General features: G+C 35.7%; 2 protein-coding genes across 4 annotated transcripts; both read right to left on the reverse strand.

The window, feature by feature from the left end:
* Positions 1–237: 237 nt before the first annotated feature.
* On the reverse strand, positions 238–2,883 carry LOC140761112 (large ribosomal subunit protein bL28m). 2 transcript variants are annotated; one of them, XM_073098308.1, is made up of 3 exons: positions 2,632–2,883; positions 619–1,075; positions 238–554 (listed from the first exon to the last, which is right to left on the reverse strand). In XM_073098308.1, exons 1-2 carry the CDS (start codon positions 2,826–2,828, stop codon positions 622–624), a joined length of 651 nt encoding a protein of 216 aa, XP_072954409.1. In that variant the 5' UTR covers positions 2,829–2,883; the 3' UTR covers positions 238–554; positions 619–621. The 2 variants fall into 2 exon arrangements, with proteins under 2 accessions (XP_072954409.1, XP_072954408.1); XM_073098307.1 differs by having other exon boundaries at positions 238–548; positions 2,632–2,882.
* A 2,492-nt stretch (positions 2,884–5,375) lies between these two features.
* Positions 5,376–16,202, reverse strand: LOC140761041 (sister-chromatid cohesion protein 3). 2 transcript variants are annotated; one of them, XM_073098212.1, is made up of 22 exons: positions 15,956–16,202; positions 15,652–15,862; positions 15,033–15,145; positions 14,847–14,939; positions 14,555–14,718; positions 14,223–14,459; positions 13,906–14,050; positions 13,644–13,822; positions 13,406–13,551; positions 13,187–13,314; positions 12,906–13,079; positions 12,068–12,229; positions 11,782–11,982; positions 11,576–11,713; positions 11,270–11,470; positions 11,023–11,167; positions 10,792–10,898; positions 9,327–9,467; positions 7,321–7,586; positions 7,114–7,238; positions 6,042–6,299; positions 5,376–5,551 (listed from the first exon to the last, which is right to left on the reverse strand). In XM_073098212.1, the coding sequence occupies exons 1-22, from the start codon at positions 15,998–16,000 to the stop codon at positions 5,538–5,540; spliced, it is 3,393 nt and encodes a 1,130-aa protein (XP_072954313.1). In that variant the 5' UTR covers positions 16,001–16,202; the 3' UTR covers positions 5,376–5,537. The 2 variants fall into 2 exon arrangements, with proteins under 2 accessions (XP_072954313.1, XP_072954314.1); XM_073098213.1 differs by having other exon boundaries at positions 15,652–15,884.
* Between the last annotated feature and the right edge of the window lie 2,826 nt (positions 16,203–19,028).

Below are 19,028 nucleotides of genomic sequence, written 5' to 3' on the forward strand. Positions count from 1 at the left end.
AATTGCTTCCCTTGATAATAATCAGCAGTTTGTCAATATCATTATCAAATTTCTGCCAAGCTGGAAGGTGAGAACATAGGATCAGAACAGCCAGGATATCAAACAATACAAGCATGACATAGAACTGAGACTACAATTGCAGATCGGTCATCATTATGCGTTACTAGCATCACAGATTGCATTGCAGGTCACAAAAATAAATAAATGTTCCATAAAGCTCTACCAGGACCACACATGTGGGACGCAAGGCACCTTAAATTTCTGTCATGAAAGTTACCTTCAGCTTAATTGAAATAGCTGTACAGTTTATCCATCAGATGTGAAACTGATAAAATCAAAGGTATTCATCTGTCACAAGAAGAGATGATTCCTTACTACAGACAACATAATAGAAAAACCTCTCCAGATATCAAAAAATATTATTCTAGATCTACACTAGATTGGTTCAATAAACAGTCTATATTTCATAAGCATTGGGTCAACCCGATCTGCCATTACAGAATCTTCAAGACATAGCTCCTTCAAGTGAACTGCATCTCCAATTTATTCTGCAACTAATGTAAACTAGTTAGCTTTTGACATGAGATAGATATATCCACATAAATGATGTTTACTCACAAGTCAAGATTGGTGAGAAGGTTCAAGTTCAGCCCTCTGACCATCAGTAGTTCCTTCCTCAATAGTAGCTTCACTTTCTGCTTGGTCACCATCTACCTTTCCTTCTTCTATCTGCCTTTGCTTTGCTAATGCTCTTCGTGCTTCCTTGCGAGCCTCCCTCTTGGCAGCCTTGGCCTCCTCAAAGCCCTTCTCAATCTTGGCCTCCTCCTCAGGAGGGAAGAAGCCTATTTCCATGTTCCCAAGCTCCTCATACATTTTCTCAATCTTGAATTTCCATATTAAGCCCATCTCTGTCCCCATTTTGTGATAGGGTGTTTTCAGAAGGTATTCATCTATGCCACCAGCTTTATCGATGCACCGGAGAGCATGAGTTGTAACTTTGACCCGGATATGACGGTCATGTATATAGCTAAAAAGGCGCTTCTCTTGTACATTTGGCTTCCATGTCCGCCTAGACCTTCATAATTTGGAAAACAGTGATATTAGTTTGACATTCTACTCCTGAAATCTCCTGAAATTATATTAGCAGTGTTCACAAACAAAAGCAAAATAAAATAATTAAGGGACAGAAAGACAAGAGGAATTAACTTTTATCTAAGAAAGGAAATAGTTCAAAATGAAAAATCTGTAGAACAAATTACTTGCCAATTTGGAAGATGAGAAGTGAGAAGTTGAACCATTGTTCTTCAAGAAAAATCCTCAGACACAGTTGCATGCATTTAAGTAGACATGCATGAAATGGACTTTTAGTGTTAAGAAGTTGAACTGATACATCATCATATATCAGGGATGTAAATAGGTTGAGATTGAGTGAACTGGCTTTGACTCAGGCTCGGCTCGAAATCCATCTCGAGCCTTATTTTTTATTTAGGCTCAGCTCAGCTCAGAATCGAGCTGCAGCAGAGCCTGAGCGGTAAACGAGCCCATTTTCAAGCCTTATATGAGTTGAGCTCATCAAGCCTTAGACGAGTCTAATTTTAAACCGTAAAAGGTGAGCCTATTTTAAGCCTTAAATGAGCTTGACTTGAGCTTTGGCTCGATCTAATGATTATAAATTATGCATAGTATATATTATAAATAATATTTTTGAGTTTATCAAGCTGAGAGCAAGCTGGCTTCAGCTCAAGCCCCGCTCAATTAATTTCAAGCCTCATTTTTTGTTTGGGATTGGCTCGGCTCAATTTGAGCCACTCAAGCTGAGTTGCATTCGAGCTGAGCATGAGCTGCTTGTTTATTTTTGACAGCCCTATCATACATGGTGGCATGGTGCGATTAAACCTTTATGCCATCTTATATGCTAGGATGACAGTATACATCATTAAATATATTATGCTTTTATAGTTTTGTATCAAATAAGGACAATAATAGTGTGCATGTCGAAAGGAATGTGATAGGAGAGAAAAGGCAAAACAGATGGGCACACTAGATTGCCAATTTTATGTAGGACTGTCGCATAGCAATTTTGGTGGTTTGGGGCCTTTGGGCAACATCAATCAGTATATCTTTTGTGTTGAAAAGTGAACTACAAACATTTATGAAAGATCTCATCTAAATCACTATACGTTAGATTCCAAATCCAAGTCGTAGCATCAGGGTAATAAGCTATTTCTTCTTGAGAAATGGTTGGATCTGGCCCAGAGCTTCTATGCCCATCAATTTCCAGTTGATGCTCTCTCCAAGGGAACAGTCGTACACTTGTGCAATCTCTTCACAAGGATCTCCACTGGCTTTTCAAACACCATTACAATTAGATGAATTTAATTCTCAACTTTATCCCAAGTTCTAAATTGATAATCAGTAGTCCATTTCTGAAAGATAGATAGCATTCACCTTCAAAACAAGCACAAGCTAACACAAAACAGGGAAAAAAAAAGATCCAAATTAAAAGCACAAATTTTTTTTTTTTTGAAAAAAAAGCCAATATTTTACAGTAAATCAGTGACAGAAATGCGTACAGATTGCAACTTTACATATTTTTGAGCTAAATTAAAGGGATCAGGATCCATAGATTACTTGTTACCACCGTCCTCGCTGACCTTGTTGCCGAACTGGATGTGTCGACCGGCGAAGATCCCGCGCTTGGCCCGCCCCATCACGAGTTTATTGTTCGGCAGCAAGTTCTTCACCGAATCCATCACCTCCTTCGGCATCGTGTCCTTCCCCACCTTACGAAGAACTTTCTTGTAGATCTCCTGGGATCTGAACGCCATCTCCGGCGTCGGCGAAAGAAGAGAACAAGACGAGACGGTAGAAGAACTGGGCGCAGGGATTTCGGGGAGGGGTTTTATAGCTGGTACAGGGTTTCGGTAATAATCAAGCCCGTTAACCCGTTAACTTGACCTAATTGGATTCTGACCCGTAATATGGTATGCCCGATAGCGAAGGGAGAAGGCGAAGGCATCCTATTTTTATTGGAATTGGGATTTGGGAACGGAGAGGGTTTCGTTTTTGTTGATGGGTTGATATTCTCATTCTATTTTTATAAACTTAAAACACTTTTATGTTTGTTAAAGAGAAAGAAGAGAGCACTTCTATTGCTTAGTAGTTGTGCATTAGTAGATAATTGACAGGAAGTCGATAAACGCATTGTAGGATCCACCATTTTCTTTTTGTGTGTGGATAAAAGTCCGTAGACAACTTCATTGCTTCACGAACATTGAACTACAAGGGTGGATCAGTCTAAGCATAAGAGATGTTTTTGAGAGCTGGACTGGCTAAATCATGAGCTGCATTATTGTTGGTCTTGCTCGTAAACGAGATTTGGATTGAATGGTATATTGTTAGCCGCCTAGTACATTCACTGATAACTAGTGTAGTAACCCCTCTATATTTTCATTAGGATCATTAATGGCCACTCCACAACAAGAGTTCCTTGAGCCCCTCGAGCATGGCGAGATCTTCGGCTTTCAGAGCATTCTTGCAACCTTCAAGTAGGATCGACTTTTTAACATGAAGATCTCTAGCAACCTGCCGCGGAACCTCCCCTCCATGAGGCGTCCACCCAGCAGATAAAACAATCTAAAGAGCTAGACAAGCAAGAAGGAGGAGGTGAGTGGTTTGAAGGTCACAAGGCTTTCCAGATAGCCCAAGTGGTGGAGAAGGCATAAGCGAGCCGATCGGAGCTTATTTCCTCACTCCATTTAAGAATCCAAGTTTTTAGAGGGAGGCTGTAGTGTGCCACCCTAAGACCAAGCGATCCCACAAACCAGGTGGCTTTAGCCACGTGATAGTAGAATAGAAGATGCTCCACTGTTTCTTGATATTTGTTGCAGACTATGCATAAAGGATCCAAGAGAGGAATTCTACTATTAAGAGTAGCTCTGACTGGTAGAGGAACTCACACCATGCAGTGCTAAATGAAGGTTTTTACCCAAGGGAGGACTGGTTTACAGCGCTAGATTGTCTTCTAAACATGAGAGACTGGAAGCTGTCCAGATGAGTTTACCTTCTCTGCTAAGGGCCTCTAGGCTGATGAAAAGCTTGCAAATAACACTAGCGACTTCACAAGGAAAGACTGACTCGATCAAGCTTTTGTTCTATGAACCATCCTATACAAGTAGGTCCTTTACAAAGACTATATTGCTTGGCAAGCTTAGATTGAATAGGTCGAGAGAAGGCCCCCAAGGCTCCTTAATGATGGAAATAGCTCTTCCATTACCTAACTCCCAATGAACACACCTCCTCAACACTTCCCTAATATTCAAGATCGATAGCCATCCAAGATGAACAACTGCTAAGTTTAGCTTCTCAGAACATTTCTCGTCAAAAATACTTGGCCTTTAGAGTAGAAGCCCCTAAGCTATCTAAGATAAGCCTCCAACCCAGTTTTAGCATAAGGGAATTATTGATCAACCTTGAGCTGCAAACGCCCAAGGCCGCCTGCTAATGGTCTACAAAGAGATTGCTAGCTTTTCAAGTAGAGGCGCCTCACCTTGCATCATCGAAGAAACCCCACCAGAAGTCCCTTAGGAGGTTATCCAATGTTTTAAGGGGTGGATTTAGGGAGCGAGAAAGCAGACATGAAATAGATTGAAATGGACCTAGAAGTTTCTCTTTATATGGCATGAGAGAATTGGAGATCGGAGGAGAACCCCAGTTAGGATCTCTATTGGAACTACTGAGACAATAAGGAAAACCCTGATGTATTGCAAAACAAAGGGCAAAAAGAAGTGATATATTGCAGCGTTGTAACAATATAACGACTTTCAACCAAACTGATCTTTTCTGAGTAAATTGAAGCTAGCGTTATAGCTCGAATGAAGAATTATTACTACAAATTAGGGCTGTCAGACTAATCAAGCAAGCCAGCTCAAGTTCAGCTCAATCAAACTCCGCTCAAAATTTGAGTCAATTTAAGCTTCATAGGGTGAATTGACTCAATCAAATTCAACAAGATAAGACTTAAAATAATAATATATAACATATATGAGTGGTATGAATCTTCACATCAAAGATCTTCTCCAAATGCCCTGGAGATTTCTATTAATTTATATTTGTATATTCAATTAGGCCTTATTTCAAGCCTAAATCAAGTTTGATTCAATTCAAGTTTGATTCAATTCAAGTTTGATCAAGTTTAGTTTATGCTTGAATTAATTCAGGCTTAAAATTATTTATTAATCAGCTCTAGGCTGGAGGTAAGCTTGAACTCAAAATTAGCTCAAACTGAAGTTATTTCAGTTCAAGTTTGATCCTATAATTAGGCTCAAAATTGATTTCAATTCAAGCTTGATGGAAGCGCTATTCAGACACACATATAGTGAAAAGATGACATATGGTACAAAAATGGAAGGGAAACAGAAGCACAAATACAGCAATATTCAACATTGCAAAACCCTAATTACAGAGCAACGGGCATACACAAAAGCATAGTGCTGCTACAATATAAACATATCCTCGATCCTCTAGCTCTTCGCTGATCAGCTATTGGTTCCTGACATAGAAGCAATTAAGTGTGAGAAGTTCACCAAAAACATATTCAACCTGGAGATAGATTGTATATCCACCATAAAACAACCAATCCAGACATCAGGCAGCAAAGTCATCCTATACATGCAGAAAAGACTTTGCTTCATGGCAGAATAATTTAAGTGAAACAAAAAATGAGGTATCTTTGAAAAAGAAGTCAAATCTTGATGCAAAAAATCCTGCCCATCTCGAAAAATGATTTATTAAATCAGAATAAGCAGCCAAAAATAATAATATCGTGTAGAATGAGCATTGCCTAAAGTATTAGACAAGGAAATCAGAAAATCTTTATTCTTTCTTATAGCTAAGTTCAGAACAACTAGTGAAACTGTCAGCAAAATTATATAGTTCAGAATAACTTCCAGAGTGTTGGTCTTTTTCTAGCATTAGAGGCCACTGATAATTGATATGTCAAAGAAACTAAAAATAAAAATGTGGTGCTTAGATCCTATTACCTTTGGTCCTAGATGTTCCTTCTTGACCATTCATTTCCTGTTGGGGAAGTCTCATGGACCTCAGCTTGGACACAGAAGACCTAAAAGTGTGTATTAGAGGTTGATCCTCTTCTTCCTCTTCTTCTTCACCATTTTGATCAGATTCACTAATGGAATCTTCTTCGCTGGAATCATGCCGATCAAATAGTTTCTTTCCCTGTATATTTGATGCCTTTCTCGGACGGCCTCTACGCCTTACTGTATGCCCTTCCTTTTCATCTGATATAAATTTTTAATATCATACATGTATTAGATTTCGGCAGAAAATGAAAAAAGAAAAGGTATTCATAGCAATGAAGATGTCATCAGGACAAGAAAAAGAGGTCTCCATAATGAAATAATTTTGAATAACACTACATAAACTAATCTTGGAAGGTATAACAGTAATCATAGTCTAATTATACACAACAGTTTCCCATATATTACACTAGGACACCTTAGCTTTGTAGGAGGAATTGTTAGTTATAGGCGACTACTGAGGGAACCCAAACATTACTCGTATTATCTCCATGTAGGACCAAGTCATTAATCGGGTTTCAGAATGGAAGGGCTTTACAAGTATTTGCATGACTCCTCAATTTTACATTTCGCATGTATACCATTCTAAAATCCTCAATTTTTGTGCAAACCCCTCCAAATATGATATTTTCATATGCACCCTCTAAATTCACTTGCATTTTCACCGCTCATTTTGCAATTGGAGGGCTATACATGTAAATAAGAGTGAATTTTACGACCAAAAAGTGAACTTAGAGGTATTCACATAAAAATGTAGGGACCTCGAGGGGTATATATGCAACTACCAAGGTTTTGTGCTTTTTAAGCTTATACATGCAAACTATGGATAGAAACTATTGTCTATAAAAAAGTGAACTCAGGGTTATTCATGCAAAAGACTAAGGAATACAAGAGTATGCATGCAAAGAGCAAGGTTTTACATGCAGAATCAACTTTATAAGGGTATATATGAAAATAGAAACTTTAAAGGGGTTTACAACAAAAGGAATCAGTAATAAAGCTCAGTAGAAAGTACCTTGCAGACCATCATTCTTAATATACTTCTCATGCAAGTGTTCAACAAATGTAAAGTAGGGGCGCCAACCACTGGGATCTTCATCCTTGTTAAAATTCTCAGATCTCTTCTGGACATCTCTCAGGCTACACATGATAAATAGGAGTCAAAACAAAACCAAAGAAGTGGCTTAAAAAATTGGAGAGCAGGAAAAGATCCATGACTTACATGTCTAGGACATCTGATGTCAGGAGTTTGGATACAAATGGCAGAACAGCTACCTCCAGAAAATGCAACTGCTTTGGAGCATTCAGAAAAGCAAACGAAACACCAGCCTGGACAATTTTTAGAATCTCTGACTTATGCTTATTTCGAGCTGCACCTGTAAATGTCACCGAAAGCCGAGTAGCCAGGTCTTTACAATCTGCATAGGTCCTATTTATTAAGGACTCATTATCACCCCCAGAAACATCAACCAGATGCCGCTGGTACACCTAATTGAAGAAAAAAAAGAGATATTTCAAATATAAACACGTTCATTGCAAGCAGGAAGTATGCAAAAGAGGGATAAGCAATGTGTCATGAATTAGCAGTTACGGCAGAGCGTATCGCAAACCACCATGGACTGCAAGATCATAGATTCGTAGGTCATTTATTATTAGCTATTCAGAAACATTAATGTATATAACTGCTGTGTATGCCTCATTGTGTGATCCTATCTATTCTAGCCCTTGGTGGTTAAAACTTAAAAGAGACCAAAACAAGATACATGATACACTCATACACCACTTAGATAATAGTAGAAAAAGATGTTGCAAATCTGCACCTACCTCAATCATTTATAAGGGCACAATTTGATGATAGAATTATCACATCCTGAATCCAAGAATAGATTACGGGAGATATAGAAAGAGAATATGAACTCAGCCTTACCTGAATAAGTTGTTTCAAAGACTAGAGCCTTAAACCAAAAAAAGGTTCAACAGAATAGTTACGGTTTAGATTTCAACCCATGAAAACAAAGAAAATTTCAGAGCTTCACCCATTTCCAGTGGCTTCAAAAGTTTCAATTTTGGCCTTTTGCACGATGAAAATCAAAATAATTTTTTTAAAAATAGTAGAAGTAATGACAAGACATTTCCAAAAGAAATAATAATTACAAAATCTTCTACTACTTGTTTAGCACCATGAAGTACCCCCCAAAACCAAATAGAACTTTCATTTCATGTATATCGTGCAAATACTACAGGTAATTGCCACTAACATTGTTTGGCAAGTCTAACGGTCAAACCATTGGTTGTAAGGATCTCGCTGTAGTGGAAAAACATGAGAAAAATCATAGGTCACAAAATTGCTAGAGTGCAGCACTGACTTGTTCTTTCTTTAAGCGATATTCCAGTTATCTATTATTAGTCCCCAATTATATCCAATCTCAACTATATGTAAAGATGGGATAGATTCAAGTGGAAAAAAAAAAATCTGAAATATAAACCAAAAATTAAAATCAAACTAAAAATTACAGGTTTAGCCATTTTGGCAGCTTCACATAAACTGTTGAAACCATCGAAAACCAGAATCGGCCAAAACCAAACCGAAACAGGTGATCTTACTATTTTTCAGGTGAATTCAAGATTGGTCATGACTAAAACTGATTTGTTTTGGCCGAAACTTCAAACCATGAATCAAGGAGTAGATGTTATTCACAATATACATAAATAAACAACATGAAACAAGGTAATAAATTAAACATATCTTGCCGTTAAAAGAACCTATGAGAAGAAGGTAGCTCCTCAAGTGACTTATCTTAAGTTTTCAGTCATACATGAATCATTGAAAGCAACACAATTGGACCTACAAAAGGGCTTCCTTTCCCCTGTTCCTTCTAAACTTTGGTTGATATGTGAACTAAGAATGCCAAAAACTAATGATAAACCACTAGACAACTTTAACATTTCAGCGTAATCATTTACCAATTTGCAATATCACTTCAGACAATGTTTAATGTTATTCCGACACATTATGTGACGGCAGGCGGCAGCTTGTTGCTATCCACGGCCTGTGTTGCACAACTTTTGTGCCAAAAAGGGAGGGTGGGATGCGGAGGAGGCATCTATGTGAGGGGGTTCTCATACACCACATGAATTTTGCCTCAAAATCAAGGTAAATCAGTAAAATCATTATGATAACAGTCCATCAATGTTAAGAGAGCAAGAGCAAAACAAAGAAAATAATACCCTTTTCAGTGCCTCCAAAAAAATAGTAGGCAATTCATCACTAGCATTTTTCTTTAGAGATGTAATTAAATATTTGATTATCTCAGAAGTGCTCATCCCATGCATCGCAAAATGTGAAATAATTAGTGGACCAAGATAATCCTGCAGTACCCACAGAACACAATATCAGTAATGATTTAAAAATGTTAAATAAAAAGAGAGAGCTGATGGTACAACAAGGAAAAAAAAAAGCATGGGAATGAGTTTAGTTGTTTAGCTACATTATTGAGATTAAACTTCATGTAATAAGCAACTTTGCTTGATTCAACCTAAAAAGTTGGCTAAATTGGAGAAAATATGTTAAATAAGTGGGAGATGTAAGTATTTGAACAGGAAAATAAATTACCATGATAATAGACTATTATGCACAGTGGGCTGGGAATGTTATAGAAAGGAATTTAATGAAAATAGTTCTTGCAAAATATATAAGAGAAGATAGATATATGTATCTCAATATATGGCAGACAACCAATAAAAATCATGATGATTGCAATGTCATAAAGAAATAAATTCATTAAAACAATCAAAACAAAAGGAACCAATTACCTAAACTCGTTAAGTAGTGAAGTAAAGTATTCAGCTTATTCAGGCTAAAATGTATGGAACGCAGCAGGTGGCGATGAATTATTAAAAGCATGCTTATTCTGTTTTAACTACCCTTAATCTGGTACCAAAGTTTATGATCACATGAAATGTTTACAATGCATGCTTATACTTATTTTGATAAAACTGGTAGCTTGAAGATCTCAATCAAATAAGATTTCTATCTCCTCAACAACTTCCCAAACAAGTTGCTTTATTAAATTTCCCATTATGAACCAAAAATTAACCCAGATTTGATCAACTCAGGCATACAACAACAATGTAACGATGATGGGTCAACAAATTAGTGGCGACTATCTTTTCATACTCCTTTTTCACTTTGATAAGAATAACAGAATTAAATACAAGGGCAAACATAAGGAGGAAAAAAGAAAAGAAAATATTCTGGAGATTTTTGAACAAATTTAATTATTAGACAATTAGAAGTGAAATTTACCTCATAGAGGGAGGATACAGAAAACAAAACTAACTGATAATACCAAACCAGAGTGTAATAAATTAACAAGCATATACAAGAAAACAAAGTACTGATCACAGGACATGTCAGTTCAAAGATGTAAGATATTATTATTGTTAGGAGATTGCACAATTGACAACCCTCAAGCCAGAAAACTCAGATGGGATGGGACAAAATTATCACTTTATAGGCATAAACACATATCTACCAGACAAGAATGTTTAACCATCAGAAAGAAAAAGTTCTGATAAAAAGTAAGACCATAACTGTAATGATGGAACATGACTAAATAAAATGACAAGATATATACACTAGGTATAGTCTGGCAGAATGCACCAAACTTCAGATTGAAGAAACAAAATATACCTTAGAAACTGTATCAGTGGCCACCAACTTTGCAGCTGCAATCATAACTGCATCTCGATTGCTCTCTTCAATATATTCTTCATTTGCATCTTCCTCTTCAGTTTCATCTGAGAATCAAAATATTGAACAAGTTAAATGCTTCACAAAGAAAAGGTAGACAGGTCCCAAGAAAACCAGCTTTAGTAACTAATGCTAATTTACTATATAATTCACTACGGGCCTACAGAAAACCTGAAACATTTAATTGCTGTTCACAAAGCCGCCAGAACTTTTGAAGAATAGATGTATCGGGATGGTATCCCAAACTTTCCAGTTTTGTGGAAGAATACTTTGTCTTTTTAAATAAGCACCAAATCTCTGCAACAATGACACAGACCTGTAAACCAAAAAAGCAAAAGAAATTTATTGACTATTTTATTCTTCTTTAAGCAGTGAGCAATTTTCCAAAGTGAGGAAATTTAGTTAAACCAAAACTTACTCTGCAGGAAAGGACGCTCCTGCTTCTTCCATCATTCTGAACTTTAGACAGGGTTTCAAGGAGATAATACAGTTGCTCAAAGAGCAGACTTCTCTTGGATAGTAGTGTGCTAATAGATGCTTCAGAAGGGGTTTCGCTATCCACTGAATGCAGACACCAGGCTACATGCAGGTACATATTGAGAAGAAGAAAGCTCTTCACCTACAAGAGTATGAGGACATCAATGCAACTATATCTTAATTAATAAGACCTCTCTATCAAAATACATACCTCACAATGCAGATCACATTTCTATAGAGTACATACCTCATTATCAAGATCCTTTAGATCCCTGAGGATATTAGCCATATCTTCATATACGCCATCAGTAGAGACAGGTTTTGTTAGTTGAAGCTCATATAACCGCTTCAAATTAACCAGAAGAGAGTATTCATCATCACCTGCCTGCAAGTTTTTGGGTTTTACATTTCCATGCAAGTTAACTAGAAACAAAGAGATTAACTTTCACATACCACCACTTCCTTGATAGCAGATTTTAGCTTGACTATCAGTTCATTTTCAAGATCCGTAAGTTTACTTTGCGCAAAATCTTGAAGGTCAGCCTGACCCTCAGTGGAACAAAAGGTGATAGCCTTGATGCAAGACCTCAATGCATCCTTCTCTCCATGTTTGAAGAAGGCATCAGCTATGAGTTCAAGACTGACCTTAAAATTCTGAAAGAATAGAAGCATAGCAATTATCTTATTGGCATATGATAAAGAATATCATCAGCTACCTCATAAAAAGTAGATGAAATACCTGTTCCTGCCGTTTCAAAGAATAAATCTCAAGTTTCAAGAGTAATACAATCTCAATTAAAGGAGAGATCTTCACTTTGTCAGCTATATATTTGCGTAATAGCTGTGGGAAGCTCTTTACTAAAGCAGTAGTTATTTCCCGCTTGCTATTTTCCAATGCTTCCTGCAAAATTTTATTGACTGTCATTATAGACAAAACACAGATCCAAGCCTCTAGGGAGCCATGCAACTGGGATCATTTCCACCCAATTACTTTCTCCGGAAAGTTAGATATTAGAGAAAAGTATCTCCCACAGACATGTTTCCACAGAAAAGCTCAGACCCTTAATATAGATCATAGGCAGGAAGAATATGATAGTAGAAAATTATGAAAATTGGCTTAAGCTGACACTAATTTACAACTTAAGAGTTGTCCAATAGTAGAAGGTTAGTACACTTAGTTGTTCGTCAAATAAAACTACACATATTCTGTGTCCAACAATAATGGAAGACTATCAACATTAGAGCTTAACTGTTGATAGTAATATTAGGAAACTAATTAAGCAATTGTCCAATCAATTGGGATGATAAAAGAGTGTAAGAAAACCTTCAAGAAGATTATGTTAAACCTGACAACAAACACATGATAGATAGAAGAAAATTCTTGTAGGCAGATCAATTACAGTGAAGTACTACTGGCTCGACTATGACAGAAGGGAAAAAAGAATTCTCCATATGCAAAATACTACACTAATTAATGAGAAGACTGCATCCAAATGTATCATCTTAGGCTATAAGAGAATTTAGTCTAAAAGTACAAAATCTTTCACTCTTATATGTTAAATGCTTTATGACTGTACCTTCTGTGCTTTAGTATAATATTGCTTTCGATTGTCAGTAGCAGGAACAATTCTATCTCCAACAGCCTTCTTGGCAGAAGCATGAAGCAGCCGAACCAGGTTGGTTGCATCCACATCAGTAAGTTCAATCAATGGATTCTCGTCAAGAAGCATAGAGATTATACACTTCCAATCCTTGAAAACATGTAAAGGCAATATTTAATAACATTGATATTTGACATAAAATCAAACTCTTACCCCATATCTTCTATATGTAACGATTTTAAATTTTTCAAACATACTTTCATAGCCTTCATGTCATCCCAAATATCATCAATCACATATGCACCAAGGATTGGATCATCAGGAAATTCTCTTAAAATTTGCAATAGACGTCCAAGATGAACCTCAGATGATTCATTTTCTCCACCTGGACACATTATTCTTCAGAATTACTGTTGCAGATTAAATTAGAGAGGCAGCTGTGTGCATGGATAATTTCCTAAAAACACAGAAGATACCTGTGGATCCTGATTGAGAGTTTTTAACATTCTGTGCAATCAAATGATCATATACTAACTCTCCAATTGCACGCCTAATCATAGGAGGTTCGTCAATAAGCAAATCATACAATGGGCCCAATTCATCATCTGTCAAAAGCTGATGTCTGCAAAGAAAAAGAACACCTCTTGCTCAGTGGGATCTCATTTTCCAAGATTGCACTAAATTTAGTTTAGAACGTTTACAATAGAAAACCACCTCAGGAGTTGTTTCAACAGTCCTATTGCTGATACAGCCACTGATATATCAATGTCATCAGCAAGCTCAATCATTCTGTTGCAAAACCGCTCTGTGAAAAGGCCAAGTGATGGTACATTTTCATCTGCTTCATAAAGGTTTTGCAAGGCAAGGACAGAAGCTTTCCTAACTGCAGAACTCTTCAGAGCATTTGAAATAAAATTGTTAATTAGCTCTACTGAAAAAATATGAAGATATCACCTATCAGAAAGAACAGTGTTACCTTGTCATTTAGTGTCCAGCCAAGGTATTTTAAGTACAAATCTTGCAAAAAGAGTGATGGATAAGAGGCAACCCAAATGCCAAGTGACTTAATGCATGACATCCTGATTTCTGGATCAACATCGCGATAGCGGTGCATAAATAACCTGCAAAAAGAAAAGAATGATAAAAGGACCAAATAAACAAAAGAAAGGAGTACTTCTGCATAAGATAAATTGAATATATTTTGCAAAAACCAAGTAAACATTAAAAAGCATACTTCTGCTTAAGAGGAAATTGCCTTTATTTTTTCCTGGTCATCTATGTTTTGAGTCTCACCCTGTAAATATTTTTCGCATCATCTCCTCCATAGCAGTAATCTTTTCATGGGTCAGAGATAACCTTTTGTTGAGAGACTCCACACGAGGTCCATCACTCCTTTTCTTCTTCTCTGCATTCAACTGTCTTTGAGTAGTTTCACGTTGTGCACTAAGTGTTTTAGCAACTGCTATAAAGGATGTGACAAGTTGGAGACCCACTAATGAGGCAACCTGACGATATACTCTTGGAGGAGTACTGAAACATAGAAACATCACAATTTTACATCTAGCAAGAGTGATTCAGAAAGACAGAAGGCAGCAAGGGAAATGTGGTTTATGTAAACAGCATACCATGACAAAGCAATCACATAATCAACGCATTTCTCAAACAAGACGTTATCAAATAAGGGACCATTCTGGCATTCAAGCACTAAGGTATCCCAGAATGACGCAAGGTTTTCCTTGAAGGATTTTAGGTCCTTCTGTTTGGAACTATAATAATCCTCCACCTCACCCTACATTACAAAGTTAAGTCTGAACACAGGTAAAGCTGAAACTAAAATTACCGTAATACATAGAACACATCTCTTGGAGCAATGAAAAGAGCATGAAAATTGAAAATAGAGCAGATTCATGGGGATACATTTCTTGCTAGCTGCACAAGAGCGACCACTACATCATCTACATCTGTCTCATCCAGTGATTCCACATCGAGTTGATATTTGGCACCACAAGCCTATAATATACAGAAAAGTTGTGGGGATGTGATGTACTAGCTGAACAGCTCTAAAAAGCTTATTGTAAGAAGGCATCTAGTGCCAAATACTACCTCAAAAAGCATCATTAGAAGATCAACCATTGCAGATTTGGGATCTCCTTCATATCGCTCCACCCATCTTTTGACTACATGGTCTATTACCTTTGCGTTGTATTTGACAACATCTGCAAATTTGCAAGTCAAGAATGGAAATTTTGAATTAACAAAGTACTAAGGAAAGAAATTAATATTTGGAGATAATATCAGAAAAAATATGCACAAATCCTAGTTGCAAAATTGCAATTCTAGCAAAGAAAGTGTTGTGAGAATAAGGATAAATGAGGATAAATGTAACTAGCTACCTACAAGTAAGACAGCAATAAAGAGTGATGAATCGCAATGAGAATAAAACTTGAACCTGAATGACACACTGTACATTGAATATATCATGTGCAAGTTACTAGAGAATATGATCAGCTATTTACACTAGTAAACTGCAGAAATAACCAGTGATTAATCACAGCAAAAAACAATTCCTCAACCTGAACGATACACCATAAATGTTTATACCATTTTATAAGTTACTTGAGAACAAAAGATTTCACAAACTCCCAATTCATGTAATAACTCTACCATTCATCATACAATTAATTAACTACAGTAAGAAACAAAAAAGAAAGCGCTTACGAACCGATCAATCTCTGGTCATCCTTCCACCCGGCGGCCCGAGCAGCTGCCCCGCGCTTCCTCTTGGTCTTCGGGGCAATCTCATCGAGCCCATCAAACGAGCCATCGCCGGACCCCTGCTCACCATCCGCGGGGCTCCCATCGGCCTTCTCTCCGACCGACCCGCTCGATTTGCTCGGCCCAACGTCTGCAGACTCCAAAACCCTACCCCTCTTCTGCGCACACCGAGATCCAAAACTACAAATTTAAGAACGTAGTCATCGAATTACTCACATCAAAAGATAACAGATCGAGCAGAGAGCACTCACCGGGCGACGAACAGAGGTTTCGGATGCCACCGCCGCGTTCTCCATGGATAGAATTGGGAAGACAAAAGTGGAGGAAAGGGGAGCGGAGAAGACAATTAGAGATTTAGAGCGCTAGATCCATGGAAATGTGGGAGGGATCCGGGAAGGAGTGGCGAAACCCTAGAAATTTTGGAGGGAAAAAATGGAGAGTGGGAGAAGGGGAGGAGAGGGAAGTGAGAGAAGTTTCTTTATTTGGAATTACTACCTTTGAGCCCGAGCTTAAGAGACTGTTTAATTCGGCCGGATCTATGAATCTTCTCCAGGAAGGACAAAAATAGACTTCTTTTCCTTTCTTCCTTTAGCCCTTTTTGAATTTGGAGTGTAATATGTTGTCAAATTTATGAATGGATAATAGGTGAACTCTCTCTTTCTTCTAACTTTTATTCCTGGATCTTTTTTACTTTTATTTTTGTAATATGAGATGAGTTGACTTTAGTTATGTTCTATTTCCATGGCAGTTTTTTACTTTTTGGAAAATTTATATAGTTTACACACTATATGTTTAGTATTTAAAAATCGAGCCCTATAGTTAACGAATATGTGCAAAAAATACCCTATATTAGATTTGAACTAACCCTGTAAAAATATTTTGTTGAGTACAAATATTTTATTTCTAAAATGACTAAAATACCTTTAGTATGACTTGGTCGAGGATATTTTCATAATTTTCTTAGTATAGTTAACTTAATCAAATATTTGATTAAGTTTAACTAACTAATCTAAGCAGATATTTTTTGCACGTATTCGCTAAATCATGGGGCTCGATTTGTAAATAGTAAAAATATAATGTGTAAACCACAATTTCATTAAATGACCGGATGTTATATACAAGGTTCTATTTATTCTTATTTTGTAATGATTATGTCTAGACTTCTAAATTATTGTCTATTTTCATAGTGATAAATAATGCATTATCCCTATGTCGTATATTCTTCTCAAAGTTTTGCTCGAGAGAAAACGACCATTTTTCTTAAATGGCTTAAATTTTGGCTATCTTGTAACTCATAATTTATTCTTTACTTCATTAAGAGATGAGCATTGTATTTTACCCAACCTAGTCGTAACATAATCATAGTCTTTAGTCAACCTGGCTGGCTGGCTTCGATAATATATTCGGTTAAGCTCATCAACCTAGTATGATTAATTAATCGAATTTAGAGTTAATACGAATGCACAAAAGTGAAAGATATTAGAGCTTTTTAAATCTTTGCCATAAGGTTCTAAAAACAGTGTATTATAATTACTTGCATTTATGAATAACTAAAATAGAAGTAAACTAAATGATGGTATTTCTATTTGCAAACCAACAATAAGAAATTGTGCCCCAAATTGTTAATAAGATCTCATGTCCAACTTGTTCACTTGAACATCATTTTTTGTTAGATAAAATTTTGAAAAACAAAATACATAGTGGATACAATATTAGCTTTTTTCATTTACTCAAATGAATTCAAAATAAATATATATGAATAAAAACATCGTAACTATGACAAATATTTAGATAGGAGCTAAAAATGTATTAAAATTAATAAGAGGTTTTAATTATAACTGTTAAACTATAATTCCTTAAGTAATTCATAACTTTATTATTATTTATTAACTATTAATTCCGGAGTATATTATATATTTTTGTGTAACCATCCAATAAATATGAATTGATATGCATAAGAAAAGAAAAAATAAAATTATTTTTAACATAATATTTTCTTAATAACTTTATTAAAATTGTATACATATTGAAGCATACAAAGCTGGGTCTTTTGAATAAAATTATCCGGATCATATTTAATTTGTGTAATGTTATACCCACAAACACTCTATAAATAAAGATGATATAGCATTGTCTTATCCATTGATAATTTTTTTTCTTTATATATCATGATAATTACTATAAATAGACAAGGTTATGCCACATTAAAAAATTTTGTAAAATATTTGTCGGTTAAGTATTATTTCAAAATAATCAATTTAGACGATTTAAAAAGAGGTTGCATTAAAAACATGTTACATAAAATAATTGATTAGTAATTAGCTTAAATTTATGAATAATTCTTTTAATATCATTGTAGATTGTGTGATAAAAATTTTTATAATTAATTATCATCATTTTAAAACTCTTACAAAGAAAACACAAGCTTTTAATCAGAAAATAAAAATGAAGTTATACTAACGGTTAAATTTCATCTCTTGAGATGGACTAATATATTTATGTAATAAGTGAAACAAACTACTGTAATTAATTTAAAGTTGCAACATGTTATAAATGTTAACAAAATTAACATTCCTTGCTTATACATAATTAAATAAAAAACACTAATTTTTTATAGGAAGACAAAATAAAAGTAATCAACACAAAGAAGCAATAGTAATATAAGCAAATAATTACACTGAGATTTTTATGAGAAAAACCTAAATTGGAAATCAAAAAATCATGGGATTTTACCCTAGCAAATTTCTTCACTATGTGTTAGAAAATATAAATCTTAGTTAGGTAACACTAAAGATAACCACACATGTTTTTCAAAAGAAAATTATTCCTTGAGGTACAATTTCACTATATGATGAAATACCAAAATAAAGAAATGAGTGAAACTCACCAACTAATAATAGAAAGCAAGAGATGTAGGAATCTTTGAAGAAAGCAAAAGATGATTTGAAGAAGTATATGAATATCGGCGTTGAAATTCCCTTACAAGGTAGTAAAATCTCATACAATGGCACCTTCTTCTTCTTCTTCTTCTTCAACGCACTAAACAAAACCCTTCCTTCTTTATTTCCCCTTTTCACATATGTATCATGTCATATTCACTTCTGGCTTAAACTTTCTCATCTACTATATCAAATTTTTTTTGAAAAAATGGGCACATCTACAAATTTATAGTTTGGGCTAACTTAAAACCAATCTCATTAGGCATGAATTTTCCCACAGACTAATAAACTGGAATGAACAGTATTAAACCTCGGTCATACTTGCCATGCGCTTACATAGCTCATGCTTCTCCTTTGATGTAATCAATTATATATTATTTTATCT

Source organism: Typha angustifolia, chromosome 6, assembly GCF_048772165.1.
Source record: "Typha angustifolia cultivar Huaian chromosome 6, ASM4877216v1, whole genome shotgun sequence".
Lineage (NCBI taxonomy): Eukaryota > Viridiplantae > Streptophyta > Magnoliopsida > Poales > Typhaceae > Typha > Typha angustifolia.

Bases quoted from the DNA above. Each gene is read 5' to 3' on its own strand.
- LOC140761112 (XM_073098308.1), bottom strand. From the start codon at position 2,828: ATGGCGTTCAGATCCCAGGAGATCTACAAGAAAGTTCTTCGTAAGGTG. The intron at 1,076-2,631 runs GTAATCTATGGA...CAAATTATGAAG, and splicing joins AGCGAGGACGGTGGTAACAA to GTCTAGGCGGACATGGAAGC.
- LOC140761041 (XM_073098212.1), bottom strand. From the start codon at position 16,000: ATGGAGAACGCGGCGGTGGCATCCGAAACCTCTGTTCGTCGCCCG. The intron at 15,863-15,955 runs GTGAGTGCTCTC...CGGTGTGCGCAG, and splicing joins AAACCTCTGTTCGTCGCCCG to AAGAGGGGTAGGGTTTTGGA. The intron at 11,168-11,269 runs GTAAGTTTTGGT...TTTGGTTTACAG, and splicing joins GGAGCGTCCTTTCCTGCAGA to GTCTGTGTCATTGTTGCAGA.